The sequence below is a fragment of the Mirounga leonina genome, unplaced genomic scaffold (assembly GCF_011800145.1).
Source record: "Mirounga leonina isolate KUSES-001 unplaced genomic scaffold, KU_Mleo_1.0 Mir_92, whole genome shotgun sequence".
Taxonomy (NCBI): Eukaryota; Metazoa; Chordata; class Mammalia; order Carnivora; family Phocidae; genus Mirounga; species Mirounga leonina.
Genome location: NW_023270852.1, coordinates 12,547,004 through 12,563,663, shown reverse-complemented (window position 1 = coordinate 12,563,663; position 16,660 = coordinate 12,547,004). Strand labels below are relative to the sequence as shown.

The 16,660-nt window shown below is 41.4% G+C and overlaps 1 protein-coding gene across 3 annotated transcripts in view; it reads right to left on the bottom strand.

Annotated features, from left to right (window-relative positions):
* Positions 1–16,660, bottom strand: part of RNF121 (ring finger protein 121) — an 82,269-nt gene that overhangs the window by 15,552 nt on the left and 50,057 nt on the right. For all 3 annotated transcript variants that reach the window (XM_034994995.1, XM_034994994.1, XM_034994996.1), the window contains 2 exons: positions 5,826–5,980; positions 2,980–3,087 (listed from right to left, as the gene is read on the bottom strand). In XM_034994995.1, the coding sequence (XP_034850886.1) occupies positions 2,980–3,087; positions 5,826–5,980 (263 nt within the window). The remainder of the gene's footprint in view (positions 1–2,979; positions 3,088–5,825; positions 5,981–16,660) is intronic.

Below are 16,660 nucleotides of genomic sequence, written 5' to 3'. Positions count from 1 at the left end.
ACTGGAACAGAAAGTGAAAATGATCCCAGTGGTCACACAACCCCCTTGTTAGGCCCCTCCTTCTGAGGATGTCTCATCTGATGGCAAGTGGGCACAAAGTATGCCTCCCACCTGAGAGAGCCCATCCATCAAACAAGGTGAGGCAAAGAAAGAGTTTCCCCTCTTGTTATAGACTTTGCCTTTTGTCCACAAAGCCTAAAATATTATTTGGCTCTTTACAGAAAAAGTTTGCCAGCCACAGCTTAAAAATAAAAGATAAAATTAGTCACTTAGCAAATATATACATACCAGTTACCATAAAATTTTAAGCTGTATCTATACATATTCTGTATCATGTCATCAAAGTTAAATTTCGGTCCAGGGGTACCTGGGTGGCTCACCCGGTTAAGTGGCCAGGTCATGATCTCGGGGTCCTGGTATCGAGTCCTGCATCGGGCTCTGTGCTCAGCAGGGGGTCTGCTTAATGATTCTTCCTCTCTCTCCCTCTCCTTCTGCCCCATCCCCAAGCCCCCCACTCGTGCTCTCTCAAATAAATAGATTTTAAAAAATGGGGGATGCCTGGGTGGCTCAGTTGGTTAAGCGTCTGCCTTTGGCTCAGGTCATGATCTCACAGTCCTGGGACTAAGCCCCACATTGGGCTCCCTGCTCAGCATGGAGTCTGCTTCTCCCTCTCCCTCTGTCCCCCAACTCATGCTCGCTCTCTCTCTCAAATAAATAAAATCTTTAAAAAAAAAATTGGGGGTCCAAGTCTACTTACTAAGAAGGACAAAGATCTTGCCTATACATTAGGAGGCTTGTTTTAATAATTCCAAGGACCAATAATTTGCAAACTTCAGTCTTCGAATGTTTATTAAACAACCTTGGTCAAAAATTTGTACCAGGAACTGTACCTGTTTACTTAAAGTTGTAAATTATATTTATCTTAAAAAGTTGAGTGTATTCATCAATCTTATAATATTTAACCCACTAGACATCATAATATTATACCAATTAACCTGATTAATAGCATAAAAATGGTCAAGATTCTCAATTCTGTCTTCCTCCTTGTATAGCTTATGCAAGTAAAAACAAACTGTAATTAGAGAATAACCATCTTTAATACAATGTAGAATCTTTTTCTTTTCCTTTTTCTTTTTTTAAAATAGGCTCCATGCCCAGCATGGAGCCCAATGTGGGGCTTGAACTCACAACTCTGAGATCAAAACCTGAGCCACTCAGGCACCCTGCAACGCAGAATCTGGATTTTTATTTTTTTAACCACACAGATTAGGAAGCTATCTGGAAATAGCTTGGCTTTCTTTGATGGGACTTGCTAGACTCTATACTGATGAATTCCTATAAACCTTGGTGGAGACTGTTTATGCTTTTTCCTGGAAAAAAGAATTCCATGGGTATGCTCTCACTATATAAAGTAAGGACTTACTCCTTTCAGTTTCAAAGAGACTCCTGCCTCCAGTGCACTAGATTTGGGAAAGAGGCCAGTGGTCCTGACTTTAAACCTGAATCCTAAATCTCTAGCTTCAAGTGCCCGGACCTAGGCTCAGGATTCCTCATGATCCACAGTCCACAGTCCCCATCACCTCAGCCAGGAGACCACATTTCCATTCTCATCTGTCCTGCTGACTCACTATACCCTACAGTCTCAGAGTCCAGGATTTCTTGGCTTTCTTGGCTTCTGCCTCAACTGGGAGCAGGGGAACCTGTACGCTGATACGAATCTTTTTTTTTTTTTTTTTAATTATTTATTTGAGAGAGAGCATGAGAGAGCGAGCACAAGCAGGGGGGAGGGGTAGAGGGAGAGAGAGAAGCAGACTCCCTGCTGAGCAGGGAGCCCGATACGGGACTTGATCCCAGGACCCCGGGATCATGACCTGAGCTGAAGGCAGACACTTAACTGACTGAGCCACCCAGGCGCCCGATAGGAATCTTTTTGAAATTTTATGACAATATGAAGCAATAGTCAGAATCCGACTCCTGGTAACGTATCCTTAGAAGCAACAAAGCTAATATTATCTGTGATAGCACAATATCGAAAAACACCCTAAGTGCCCAACAATAGAGCAGGAGTTAAATGTCCACGGGTTAACTTTCTAAAAAACGGTTTCGGAATGCCAGCTACGTTACAAAGCAACAATGTGTTACACATGACGCATGTGCATCTGAACTGGGAGATTCTTAAAACTGGATGTGTTCCCAGGAGGGGGAAAGCTTCCAGGCCACCCATCTGTGTGGTCTCACCCCCTCACATCTCAGCCCTGGAACTGCTCTGAGGGCTCCTACGGATACCACTCTGTTTCCTGCCCTGTACACTTCCAGGTGCACTTGTTGCCAGGTGTGGCCAACTGTGTCACATGAGTCTGACTGTCTAGTTCAGGGGCTGGCAAACTTTTTGTGGAAAGGGCCAAATAGTATTTTGAGTTTTGTGGCCCAAATAGTCTCTGCCACAAATATTCAACTCTGCTATTGTTATACTGCAAAAACAGCATAAACAATGCATAAACAAATGAGTGTGATGATGTTCCAGTAAAAGCTTTTTTTATCTTGTAAAAACAGGACAAAGGCCAATTTGGTCCACGGGACAGTTTGCCAACCCCTAGTCTCCCTAAACATAAGACCACTCAGGTAGAGTCATTGCAATAAACAGTGAACACATGGACAAGGAAAATGACTCTGATAGGGTGATGGATAACTGGCCATAATCATTATTATGCTTACTGTTGTGATACTTTTCCATTAAAATATAGGTTCTTGGAAAACATAACCAATGATGGGACTCTAACTCTATATCCAGACATCCCTTCCTCTTTGCCAGCACAAATCATGGAGGGCCCACCTTCCCATTCCCCAAAGCCCAAGTCTCCTATCCTGGGTGCCATGGCCCCCTTGTTAATATTCAGGACTTGGCTTGTGGAGGAAAGGTACATCTTACCAGCCCCTCCTCCCCAAACAAAAACAAAAACAAAAGCAAAGAGTACTTACTTGAATAATAAATTGAGACCAAAGAGGGTAAACATGACAGCCATGTAGCCAACAATGCCAGTGGCATAGCTGATTTTATAGATCAACAGGAACCACTTATAAACCAACCTGGAGAAAGGAGAGAAAATTAGCATAGCTGACATGGAAACTTGCCTAGGGGCCTCTGGATTACCAGAATCTCTTATTCTTACATCAAAGGGGACATTAGGTTATTTGTCTAAGACTTACGAAGCAACTTCAGTTACTGTTACAGACCTGGTCACTCTCTTAATTGCAGAAATACCCCTGCATACCAGGGAGCTAGTGCTATTTTCCTGGTCCCAGACCAAGGGAAGAAAAGGGAGCCTTCTAAAAGGTTTCAGCTTCAAACAAACAAAAAGCAGAGCTGACATCAGACAGCTATGCCCTCTCAAATTCAGATTAGCTGGATAAGGAAGTGAAAACCAGTAACTACAGCTATGTTCAGATGGGAAGAGGTGGGGAAGGCCAGCTGTTCTTGTCAGGAAAGAGAATTCAAGGGAAGATGAAAAAGAGAATCAGCTATGGGCTTTTCCCTTTTTTTTTTTTTTTTAAATATTTATTTATTTAAGTCATCATTATACCCAACATGGGGCTCGAACTCACGAGTTCAAGCTCCTGAGATCAAGAGGTGCATGCTCTTCCGACTGAGCCAGCAAGGCACCCCCAAGCTTTTCCTACTGGGAATGGTCAACCTGAATACTGCTTTGCTCCTATCTACAGGCTTATAATGAAATGGTGTCTAATGAATTTGCTTCTGAAATGATTTTCTTTCTGGAGAAGAAGGGATAAGAAAAGAGGTACTCAAAGAATACCTTTGAATGGATGTATGTGTGGGATGGTGGTGGTGGTGGGGTGGGGTTCACAGAATGCTCTTGAAGGAGGAGCAATGCTCTCTCAAATTCAATGAAAAGCAGTGTGAAACCAGGATGGTGAGAGCAAACTGAGGAATTCACTTGAATAAACAGCTCAAGCCTGTCTGGCTCCTGAGACCAAGTTACCACCAACCTTGATAGGCCACAGGGAGGAAGCTCAAGGTCCCTCCCTGTGCCTCCGTGCTGTGGCTAAGCAAGTGGTAATGGGTTCTCAGGCAAGGAAAAGGCCCCAAACATTTTGTAGTGCCTGCCCTCAGAAACCACACAAAGCTCCATTATCCAGGGTTTGCACTCATCAGATAGGAGTGAGACAGTGGAAAGGATGTGGAATTTTAGGCAAAATCTGGATTAAATGAGTTTTATTAGCTGGGTAATCCCAGGTAAATCAAATCACCACTCTAAGACAAGTTTACTTATTTGTAAAATGAGGAAACCATGATACCTTCCTCAATGGATCGTACAGAGCCCATTTCCTGGTGTATATAATACATGCTCAATAAACGCTACATGAATAAGCATGGATGTTTATGAAAGTGCTTTGAAATTATAAAGCACTATCAAATGTTAGTTATTATCATCAAAAACCTCCCATGTCATAGATACATTTTCAGTCACTTTACCTACAAGTTGATACTGGTTGTTACTTACTGACACTTAAAGTATATTTTTACACCGTTTCTTCACAGCACCCTTTATGAGGGAGCAATCATTGTCACATTTCTAGGGATAAAAAATTCAAGGCTCAGAAAGGTGAAGCCATACAGGTCATGTAATTAAGTGGCAGGGCTGGAGTTTCCAATCCACATCCATCTGGCTCCAGAGTCTCTATCTTCTATCATGGCCCTTAATGTAAACTACCACAGCCAGGGAGGAACTTCCAAGTCATCGACTTCACCTTGAAGATAAATTTTACCATGTACAAGGAAACTCAGAAGGCCAAAGTAAAACCTTACAGTGAAGCGGAACATAAAATGCATGGGAAAAAGAGCAACTTGCAACTTGGAAGCCTCTGGTTCTGATAGTTACAACTTTGAGGCTGGCTAGTTCCTCTGCTAGGCTCTCCTGGACCTGTACACATGTCTCTCACAGCACTTACCAACTGCACTGAAACAGCTGCTTTCTGGTCCATCTCCTCCATTAAACCGAGCATTCCTTGAGGGCAGGGACCATGTCTTATCCAGCTCTGTATCCCCAGCGCTCAGCACAGGGCCTGACACATAGCAGGTGCTTGTTGAATGAATGAATGAATGAGAAAATCTCTTTCTGTCAAGTACAGATATGAAATGACCTCACAAGCTGGTTGGGAGGATCAAACTAGAAATGCATTTGGATAAAATACAAAGAATAATACAGGCAGGGGCTGTTTTGTGACCAAAGAAGTATTGTTTGTTGAAAAATTGCAAATTTGCTGAGATTCATTCATTCAACAAAAATTCACAGAGTGGGCTACTATGTGCCGGGCCCTGTGGTAGGGCCTGGATATACAGGGACAAACAAAATACATGTGGTTCCTGATCTCACAGTTATAGTTTAGTGGGGGAGATAGACACTCAAGATTTTGTGTTATGTTCTATGATGGAAAACTATAGGGCCTATGAAAGAATATAACAGAAAACCTAATTTAGAGATCAGAGAAGGGTTCACAAAATAACATTTAAAATGAGACCACAATGATCCCCAGAATTTGCTTACTTATTTGGTTGATTTAAATATACATAGACCTTGATATAAACTCTACGGTAAGCTATAGGGAAATATTTTGGGGTTTTTAATCTGTGAATTGGGGGGGGGGCGGGTAGTTCTCCCAATCAGCTTGTTTTGGTGGGGGCCCATGCCAAATAACTTTGGCAAACAAAAATTACAACTTTTTCAGCCTAAACCTACCCCAATCCCATGCATTTCAACCCGTTCCCTTCAGGAAACCTAGCTCTTCCCCGCCACCTAAACTCTCACCTTGGGGTTGTCTGTACTAGTGGTTTTCGGGTGGCTCGGAAGGTGACAAAAGCGGTGACAGCAGAGAACAAGATCCAGATCACTAGGAACCTCCACCAATGCAGCTTCACTGTGAAATAGAGGGGAACAACCCACATCTGAAAGAGGGTCACCATCTGAAACACAAACACAAGCACTTCAGCTCTAGCCAGCTCCCTCTGTGCTCTATCTGCAAGTCCAGAGTGTATGTTGTGTGTTCCATTTTAGCCTGATCTTCTCCTGTAGTTCCCACGTTGGAGAGAGGCCCCTCCTGGCGGTCTAACTTAGAAACTTAGGACCATGCCTGACATCTCTCTTTCATTCCTCACCTACCTGTTGCATACGTTCTTTCCTTTCCATGTGAGCCCTGGCTATCCCTTGCCTGGCTCACTATAGTGACCTCTTTGTTAAAGCTCCCTGCATTCAGCAACCCCCTCTCCAATCTATCCTTCCCAGGAGCACTGGAATGGTATCTCTCACATACAGTCTTGAACATGTCATTCCCCTGCTTACAACCTTCTAATGGTCCCCTGCATACAGGATAACACCCAAATCCTTAGGCAGTCAAATCCTCCACAATGTGGCCCGAAACTACTATTTCAAGAGTGACCTTCTACTACTTCCCATGCCGTTAGATTGTCCCCCTCAGGCTAAAACATCCTTTCCACCTGCCCTTCTGCCTGGTCACATCACAGCCAAGATACACGAAGCCTTCGATCTCCTTTCCGGGCAGGATGTCGTAACTTTCTAGCGCTCCAAAGGCACCTTCTTTTCTACCGTCATTACATGCTCATCTCGACTGCTTCAAATTCATTATCTGAGTATAAGCTCCTTGAGAGCAGTGACTAGGCCATATCCCTCTGTTTCCCATGTGCTAGGAAACGGCCTAGCACACGACAGAGCCTCAGTGAACTCAGATACATGAGAAGAAAGCAAAACTAGAACCCAAAACAGAGGCACGTTTCTGCTGTAAGGGGTATCTCAGAACTTGGGCTTGTCAGCTGAAGAGTTCCAAATGTATACAATGATTCTGAATCAGAAGTCTGGACTGATCACCAGTCTTCCACTCCCTGATGCCTCCTAACTGCCTCCACCAACCACCCTGCTTTCACTAGATGTCACTCTGCTCAGGTGAGTAGCAGGTGTTTAAAAAAAAAAAAAGGTAATTAGTACTTAATGGAGCCTTTCTTCCTGATATCATCAAATAAAATGAAAGAACGTGCAGGGACGAGTTATAGAGAGGAAAATGATAGTTTCCTAAAGTTCCATAGTGGAAAAAACTTTTGAGAAAGTATTTACTTGGGGATTTCTAGACCAGTGCTACCTAATCAAAACATAATGGTAGTCACATACGTAATTTTAAGTTATCTAGTAGTGACATTTAAAAAAGGAAAAAGAAACACTGGTGTTATTTTTTTTTTTTTTTAAGATTTTATTTATTTATTTGACAGAGAGAGACACAGCGAGAGAGGGAACACAAGCAGGGGGGAGTGAGAGAGGGAGAAGCAGGCTTCCCGCCGAGCGGGGAGCCCGATGCGGGGCTCGATCCCAGGACCCTGGGATCATGACCTGCGCTGAAGGCAGACGCTTAACGACTGAGCCACCCAGGCGCCCCCACTGGTGTTATTTTTAAAGATTTTATTTATTTGAGAGGGAGAGCAAGCGAACAGGGGGAAGGGCAGAGGGAGAGGGAGAGGGAGAGGGAGAGGAAGAAGCAGACTCTGTGCTGAGCACGGACCCTGACGTGGGGCTCGAGCTCACGACCCCGAGATCATGACCTGAGCCGAAATCAAGAGTCAGATGCTCAACCGACTGAGCCACCCAGGTGCCCCCAGATGATATTAATTTAAATAATATATTTTATTTTATCCAATACATCCAAAATATTATCGTTCCAACATTTACTTCATATTAAAATTATTTATGAAATCTTTTACTTTTTTTTGTACTGAGGCTTTGAAATCTGATGTGTACCTTATATTTATGGCATACCTCAAGAGAGACTAGTCACATTTCAAGTGCTCAATAGCCATATGGTAATGGTGGCTCCCATATTGGACAGTGTACCTTAGAGCATCTTTTTAGCATTTAGTTGTCTCCTGTAGCTTCTAACAGACTGCTCTGTGGCAAGAAAAAGCCTTAGTGTTTTAGTGTTATTTTACATAGGAGAAAAAAAAAGAGAAACACTGAGAGGAGAATGGTGAGCAGATCCCACTTTGCTTTAGAGCTTACGGTTCTGTGTGCTCACTGGTGCAGGCTAATGGTCAGTGAACAATGTAGTCTCACTACCCATTCCACTGTACAGGAACTCCCAACCAACTCTCCGAATGAAACATCCTAAAACAGTCTGGCCTTATATGAAAAGTGTGGGAGCACTGGGACGTATTAACAAATGGCTACCCAAATAACACTCCAGGTAACATTCTATGAGATAATGGGAGGAGACCAGGAAAGGACATAGTAACAAACCATATATTATTTAAGCTAGGGGATAAGAGGGGCGCCTGGGTGGCTCAGTTGGTTAAGTGTCCATCTCTTGATTTAGGCTCAGGTCATGGGGTCTCGGGGTTGTGAGATCAAGGCCCATGTTGGGCTCTGTGCTCAGTGGGGGAGTCTGCTTGGGATTCTCTCTCTCCCTCTGCCCCTCCCCCTGTGCGTGCACTCTCTCAGTAAATAAATTTTTTAAAAATCTTAAAAAAAAATACTTTAGGGGTGCCTGGGTGGCTCAGTTGTTAAGTGTCTGCCTTCGGCTCAGGTCATGATCCCAGGGTCCTGGGATCAAGCCCCACATCGGGCTCCCTGCTCGGTGGGAAGCCTGCTTCTCCCTCTCCCACTCCCTCTGCTTGTGTTCCCTCTCTCGCTGTCTCTCTCTCTGTCAAATAAATAAAATCTTAAAAAAAAAAATACTTTTAACTAGGGAGTAAGACAACTGGAATCATGATATTCAAAGGGAGTAAATAAATGGTGGTGAGATGTGGAAAGAAGAGCTGCAGGGTCTTTAGCCTTCACATCATTTGCTTACAAAACAGCAGGACCAGAGACTACAGAAGAATTAAATTACAGAGTCTGGTTACATTTGTCTTCTCTGAGAAAAAAAAAAAAAAAAAAGGAATTCCTCCAAAAACCTGGCTATTGCAAAAAACCCAAAAAACCAAAAAAAACCCAAAACAGAACAAAAAACCAGCCTGTCCCCTACCAGCCTTTTTCCCACTCCTCACCAATCATCAATAGCATGTTCTAAGAAGGAATCTAGTGAAGATAATTTTCTCTACATGAGCTGTAGCTCTGCATACTTTGGGTGCGGAGAGAGGCAAAGGACCTGGATTCTATTCCGGGTTGAATAAAGGCATAATCAGGAGTAGAAATCAGTGTAAAAGGAATGAAAAAAGTCTTGCCTTGCTTTGTTAACTCTGAGGCTTAAAACTTTAAGTGTATAAAGCTACTCAACTCACATCATGAAAGAAAGAGAAAAAGGAAAGAAAAGGAAGAAGGAAAGTAGGGAAAGAGGGAGCAATTTAGGGACAGGGTTAGGTTCTTTCAAACCAGATGGCTAAGTAGAAGACCAAAAGACCTAGATTCTAGTTCTGTGTGCTTCCAACTCACTGGGTCACCCTAAGGAGGTCCTTCCTCCTTGAGGGACAGGTTTGACTTGATTTTTCAAGCCCCTTTAAAGTTCTAACATGCTAAGGTTCTATTAAGCAGCCTTGTATCTCAGATTTCCTGGGAGAGCGAAGGCAGTGTTCATTCACTGGTACATCGAGTATTTATTTTGCATTTAATGGAAAGAAGAATGCAGAAATAAACATGACCCCCTAGTTAGGACCCCTGTCCTCAAGGGGCTAACAGTCCAGCGGCAGGAGAAAAATAGAAATCAAACCCAAACTTTATTTTTTTTTTAAAGATTTTATTTATTTGACAGGGAGAGCACAAGCAGAGGGAGAGAGAGAGAGAGGCAGGCTCCCTGCTGAGCAAGGAGCCCGATGTGGGACTTGATCCCAGGACCCTGGGATCATGACCCAGGCCGAAGGCAGCTGCTTAACCGACTGAGCCACCCAGGCGTCCCTCAAACCCAAACTTTAATGATTCTATTAATCTTTAGATGCTTTTAAAAAATTTTTTGTTTTAAAGTTGGTTTTTTTTTTAAGGTAGGCTCCACACCCAGCATGGAGCCCAAGATGGGGCTTGACCTCACAACCCTGAGATCAATACTGGACTCTTAGCTGACATCAAGAGTTGGGACGCTTAACCAACTGAGCCACCCAGGAGCCCCTAGAGATTTTATTTTTAAGTAATTTCTATACCCAATATGGGGCTCAAACCCACAAACCAACTGAGCCAGACAGGCACCCCTCTTTAGATGTTTTTTAGAAGTTCAAATAGAAATCATTAAAGAATGAATAAATAAAGTAGAATGATACAGTGAAATGACTGGAGATTTTAGAATTAAAGAGATCTAGATATGAATCCCAATATAGCTATTTACTGTATTATCTTAGGTAAGTCATTTAACCCTGATAAACCTAAGTTTTCTGAACTGTAAAATGGGATTAACAGTATCTACTTTCAAAAGATTGTATAGAGGGGCGCCTGGGTGGCTCAGTTGGTTAAGCGTCTGCCTTTGGCTCAGGTCATGATCCCAGGGTCGTGGGATCCAGCCCCGCATCGGGCTCCCCGTGGGGAGCCTGCTTCTCCCTCTCTCTCTGCCTGTCACTCTGCCTACTTGTGTTCCCTCTCTGTCAAATAAATAAATAAAATCTTTAAAAAAAAAAAAAAAAGATTGTATAGATAAAGTGAATTAATGCATGGAAAGCTCTTGGAACAATGCTAAAAACGTAAGCATTTAATATAAATAATGTAATAAATATAATGTAAATATTCAATATACTAGTTCTTTTATATAAAAAAAACAAGCAGAGGGGTGCCTGGGTGGCTCAGTCGTTTAGTGTCTGCCTCCGGCCCAGGTCATGATCCCGGGGTCCTGGGATTGAGCCCCACATCAGGCTCCCTGCTCAGCGGGAAGCCTGCTTCTCCCTCTCCCACTCCCACTGCTTGTGTTCCTGCTCTCACTATCTCTCTCTCTGTCAAATAAATAAAATCTTAAAAAAAAAAAAAACAAGCAGAGTGCATAATTCATAGTAAGCATTCAGTAAATGAGAGCTCTCACTAGGTCTTCATGTGATCAAAACTGCATAAAGTCAAATGTAATAAGGGAGCAAAGACTGCAATGAGGCAACCAAAATAATCAACATATTGAAAGTGGTGGGGTTATAATGAAATAGAGACCAAAAAAAAAAAAAAACCCCACAAAAGATCAATGAAACCAAGAGCTGGTTGTTTGAAAAGATAAAGAAAATTGATAAACCTTTAGCCAGACACAAGAAGAGAAAAAGAGGACCCAAATAAAATTAGAAACGAAGAAAGAAGTAACAATCAACACCCCAGAAATACAAAGAACTCTAAGAGACCACTACAAAAAATTATATACCAAAAAACTGGACAACCTAGAAGAAGTAGATAAATTCCTAGAAACATACAATCTTTCAAAACTCAATCTGGTAGAAACAGAAAACCTGAGCAGACAGATTACTAGTAATGAAATTGAATCAGTAATCAAAAACGTCCCAACAAACAAAAGTCCAGGACCAGAAGGCTTCACAGGTGAGTCCTACTATTTAAAGAGTTAATACCTATTCTCCACAAACTATTTGAAAAAGAAGAAAAGGAAAGCTTCCAAATACATTCTATGAGGCCAGCATTACCCTGATACAAAACCACACAAAGACACTACAAAAAACAAAAAACCAACCAAACAAACAAAACACCTACAGGCCAATATCCGGCATACACATAGATGTAAAAACCCTCAACAAAATATTAGCAAACCACATTCAACAAACATTAAAAGGATAGTGCATCATGAGCTGGTGGGACTTATTCTGGGGTTGAAAGGATGATTCAGTATTCACAAATCATACTCCACATTAACAAAATGAAGGATAAAAATCATACTATTATCTCAATAAATTCAGAAAAAGCATGTGACAAAGCAATATCCATTCATGATACAAACTCAACAAAGTAGGGGTAGAGAAAATATACCTCAACATAATAAAGACCATATGTGAAAAACCCATAGTCAACATCATACTCAAAGGAGAAAAACCAAAAACTTTTCCTCCACGATCAGGAACAAGACAAGAATGTCCACTCTTGCCACTTTTATTCAACATAGTATTCGAAGTCCTAGCCACAGCAAGCAGGCAAGAAAAAGAAACAAAGCATCCAAGTTGGTAAGGAAGAACTTTATTACTATCTGCAGATGACATACCAGTATATAGAAAACCCTAAAGTTTTCACCAAAAACCTATCAGAAGGAATATATGCACCCAGTAAAGTTTCAGGATACAAAATTAATGTACAGAAATCTGTTGCATTTCTATACACTAATAAAGAAGTAGCAGAAAGAGAAAATAAGAAAAAATTCCATTTGCAATTGTACCAAAAAGAATAAAATACCTAGGAATAAACTTGAGGAGGTGAAAGACCCATACTCTGAAAACTGTAAGACACTGATGAAAGAAACTGCAGATGACACAAAAGGAAAGATATGCCATCCTCATGGATTGGAAGAATTAATATTATTAAAATGTCCATATCACCCAAAGCAATCTATAGATTCAATGTAATCCCTACCAAAACACCAACAGCATTTCTCACAAAACTACTAAAATTTGTATGGAACTGCCAAGACCCCAAAGAGTCAAAGCAATCTTGAGGAAGAAAAGCAAAGCTAGAGGCTTCATAATGCCAGGTTTCAAGATATACTACAAAGCTATAATAATCAAAACAGTATGATACTGGAATAAAAACAGACACATAAATTATTCCAATTTTAGTATACGTGCTGCCAAAGTAAGCACAGTAGACACATAAATCAACAGAACATAACTAAGAGTTCAGAAATAAACCCATGTTTATATGGGCAATTAATCTACAACAAAGGAGGCAAGAATATAGAATGGAGTGAAGACTGTCCCTTCAATAATTGGCATTGGGAAAACTGGACAGCTACATGCAAAAGAATGAAACTGGACCACTTAAACTATACACAAAAATTAACTCAAAATGGATTAAAGACCTACATAAAACTCCTAAAAGAAAACATAGTAATTTCTTTGACATTGGCTATAGCAGCGTTTTTCTAGATATGTCTCCTCAGCCAAGGGAAACAAGCAAAACTAAACTATTTGGACTACACCAAAATAAAAGGCTTCTGTAGAGGGGCACCTGGTGGCTCAGTCAATTAAGTGTCCAACTGTTGGTGTCAGCTCAGGTCATGATCTCAGGGTCCTGGGATCGAGCCCCACATCAGGTTCTGCACTCAGCACAGAGTCTCTGCCGGAGATTCTCTCTCTGCCCCTCTCCCTCTGCTCCCCTCCCTTCTTGCTCTCTCTCTCTCTCAAATAAATAAATGAAATGAAATGGAAAAAAAAAAAAGAGCTTCTGTAGAGCAATAAAACCATCAACAAAATAAAAAGGCAGCCTACTAAATGGGAGAAGATATTTGCAAATGATATATCCAATAAGGAGTTAATATTCATAAATACATAAAGCACTTCTACAACTCAACACCAAAAAACAAATAATCTGATTAAAAATGGGAAGAACAGAAAGACATGTATCATATGACCCCACTGATATGAAGAATTCTTAATCTCAGGAAACAAACTGAGGGTTGCTGGAGTGGTGGGGGTGGGAGGGATGGGGTGACTGGGTGATAGACATTGGGGAGGGGTGTTATGGTGAGCGCTGTGAATTGTGTAAGACTGTTGAATCACAGACCTGTACCTCTGAAACAAATAATACATTATATGTTAAAAAAAAAAAAAAAGAAGAAGAAGAAGAAGAAGATAGCAGGAGGGGAAGAATGAAGGGGGGGAAATCAGAGGGGGAGATGAACCTTGAGAGACTATGGACTCTGAAAAACAAACTGAGGGTTCTAGAGGGGAGGGGAGTGGGGGGATGGGTTAGCCTGGTGATGGGTATTAAGGAGGGCACGTTCTGCATGAAGCACTGAGTGTTATACGCAAACAATGAATCATGGAACACTACATCAAAAACTAATGATGTAATATATGATGATTAACATAATAATTAAAAAAAGGGCAGAAGACATGAACAGACATTTTTCCAAAGAAGACATACATGAAAAGGTGCTCAACGTCACTAATCATAAATGCAAGTCAAAACCACAATGAGATATCATCACATGCCTGTCAGAATGGCTAAAGTCAAAGACACAAGAAATGAGAAGTGTTGGCAAGGATATAAAGAAAAAGGAACCTTTGTGCACTGTTGGTGGAATGTAAATTGGTACAGCCACTGTGGAAAACAGTATGGAGGTTCCTCAAAAAATTAAAAATAGAACTGCCAGTAATTCCACTATTAGGTATTTACCCAAAGAAAACCAAAACACTAATTTGAAAAGACATATGCACTCCTACGTTTACTGCAGCGTTATTTATAGTTGCCAAGATATAGAAGTAACCCAAGTGTCCATTCGTAGATGAAGGGATAAAGAAGATGTGGTTTATATATATAATGGAATATTACTCAGCCATAGAAAGAGGAGATCTTGCCATTTGTGACAATATGGATAGACCTAGAGGGTATTATGCTAAGGGAATTCAGACAAAGAAAGACAAATACCATATGATTTTACTTATATGTGGAATAAAAAAATAAAGCAAAATACATGAACAAACAAAAAAAAGCAGAAACAGACCCATAAATAGAACCAACTGAAGGCTGCCGGGGGGGAAGGAGATAGGGGGATGAGCAAATGGATGAAAGTGAGTAGGAGATACAGAACTCCAGTTATGGAATGAATAAGTCATGGGGATAAAAGGTACACCATAGGAATACAGTAAATGGTATTGTAATACTGTATGGTCATAGATGGATGCTATGCTCACACTTGTGGCAAGCATGGCATCACATATAGACTTGAGTCAATATGTTGTACACCTAAACTGATGTAAAACTGTGTGCCAACCATACTCCAATTTTTAAAAAAATCACCAAAACCTCCAGGGGGAAAAATGTGGTAGGGTTACAGCAATTTCTTTATAATGTTTAATTTGTCCTTTCCAGGAAAAATAAATTATCTAAAAACACAAACCAAGGACTTGAGGTCACTTTCAGATACCCAGACACACTCCATTAGGTAGGCTTGAAAGCCAGATTCTGTTCAGGGCCTAGAAAGCAGGGCCTGACAAGGGGCAAAACAGAGGGGCCAGTGAACAGAACAGCCTCCCATGTGAAAACTGGTAAGTTACAACTTTGCCTGGTTAATTTCTTCATTTCTGCTGCAGTATTTATTAGCATTCTGCTTAATAAGTAAATTGAAGCTTCCTCATTAAGGAAGGCATTTTAGTGGCAAGCTTGGCAATATGTAAATTGCTGAGAGTTACCCAAGATTTTCAGAACGCTGTCAGGGACTCTGGTGCCATCTGCTGGCAACACTTCACGCAGACAAATTAAGTTCAATAACTTGCTCAAGTGCTTGTGCCTGATGCTGGTACAAAGTAATGGGAAGCTTTGCCCCTAACTTCACTCCCAGGATTTAGGATGGTGAGACAAATACATGAATTGAACAGCCACTGAGTAGAAGCAGCAAAGCATCAAGTACTGACATGAGAGTTCAGAGGAAAGATGTAGCAGTGTGAGCAGAAACCATCAGCGAAGACTGCCTGGAAGAGACAACTGGCTGTTTCTGAGGGGGCTTGGATTTGGCCAGCTGAAGGGGGAAACTGAAAGCCATTCACCTTTCTTTCCCTGATTTTACAAATACAAAACTAAAGTGAAGACTAGCCTGAAACCTGTTCATTGATTCATTGCAAACATTTACTGAGGGACAATCCCAGCTCTCTGATCTGGAAAGTTAAGAATAGCTACATCCCACCTATCTCTCCACAAGACTATACAGTTGAAATGATGATGTTAGGCGCTAACAATAAGAACTAGACCATATTTAAATGGACTTTCAGATTTTTTTTTCACCTCAGAAACTAGAATTCATGAAAAACCAGAAAACAGCTCCCATATCACATCCTCCCCTGGGCACCAGGTGCCTTGCCGGTCTGCCATGCTTGGCACTTTTGTCTTTCAGGATTCTCATCACTTCTGTATTGCTCTATGTTGTGTGGGTAGTGATCACCCACCATGCTTGACTGAAAAGGAATATAAAGGATGAACTGAAAACTGCAAGTCCAGCTAGTAGAGCAAAGTAAGAGACTCGCAGCTAACAGAACAATCAGCTTGGGGGAAAATGCTGATAAATGGACAGAGGTCAACTGGAGGAAAGTGTCTAGGATATGCTTCACAGCTCTGGTCAATATTTTCATGAATAATTTGGATGAAAATACAGAAGATCTGCTTGCCAAACAAACTGTGGACAGCAAAAAGTTTAGTAGGAGCTGGGAGAGAACAAGACAGTGAACATGGAAGACAGAAGAAGCAAGATCCAAAATGAATAAAGCTTGTTTCTACAGTTCTTCTAGCTCTAACATTCTATGAGCCAGTAAGCTGAAATGAAGAACGAAAACTATATGATGAAACCCAACCAACTACCCAAGTATAGGATGGAAAAATGAGTGGCTTAATAGCAGTTCATGTGAAACAGATCTAGGGGTCTCAGCTGAGCACAAATTGCCAGGGAATATATGCCAGCAGGGACACTGACAAAAAAGCCAAGGCACCCTTATGCTGCTTAACTAGGAATATGCCCAGAATGAAGGAGGCAGCAGCTCTCCTGT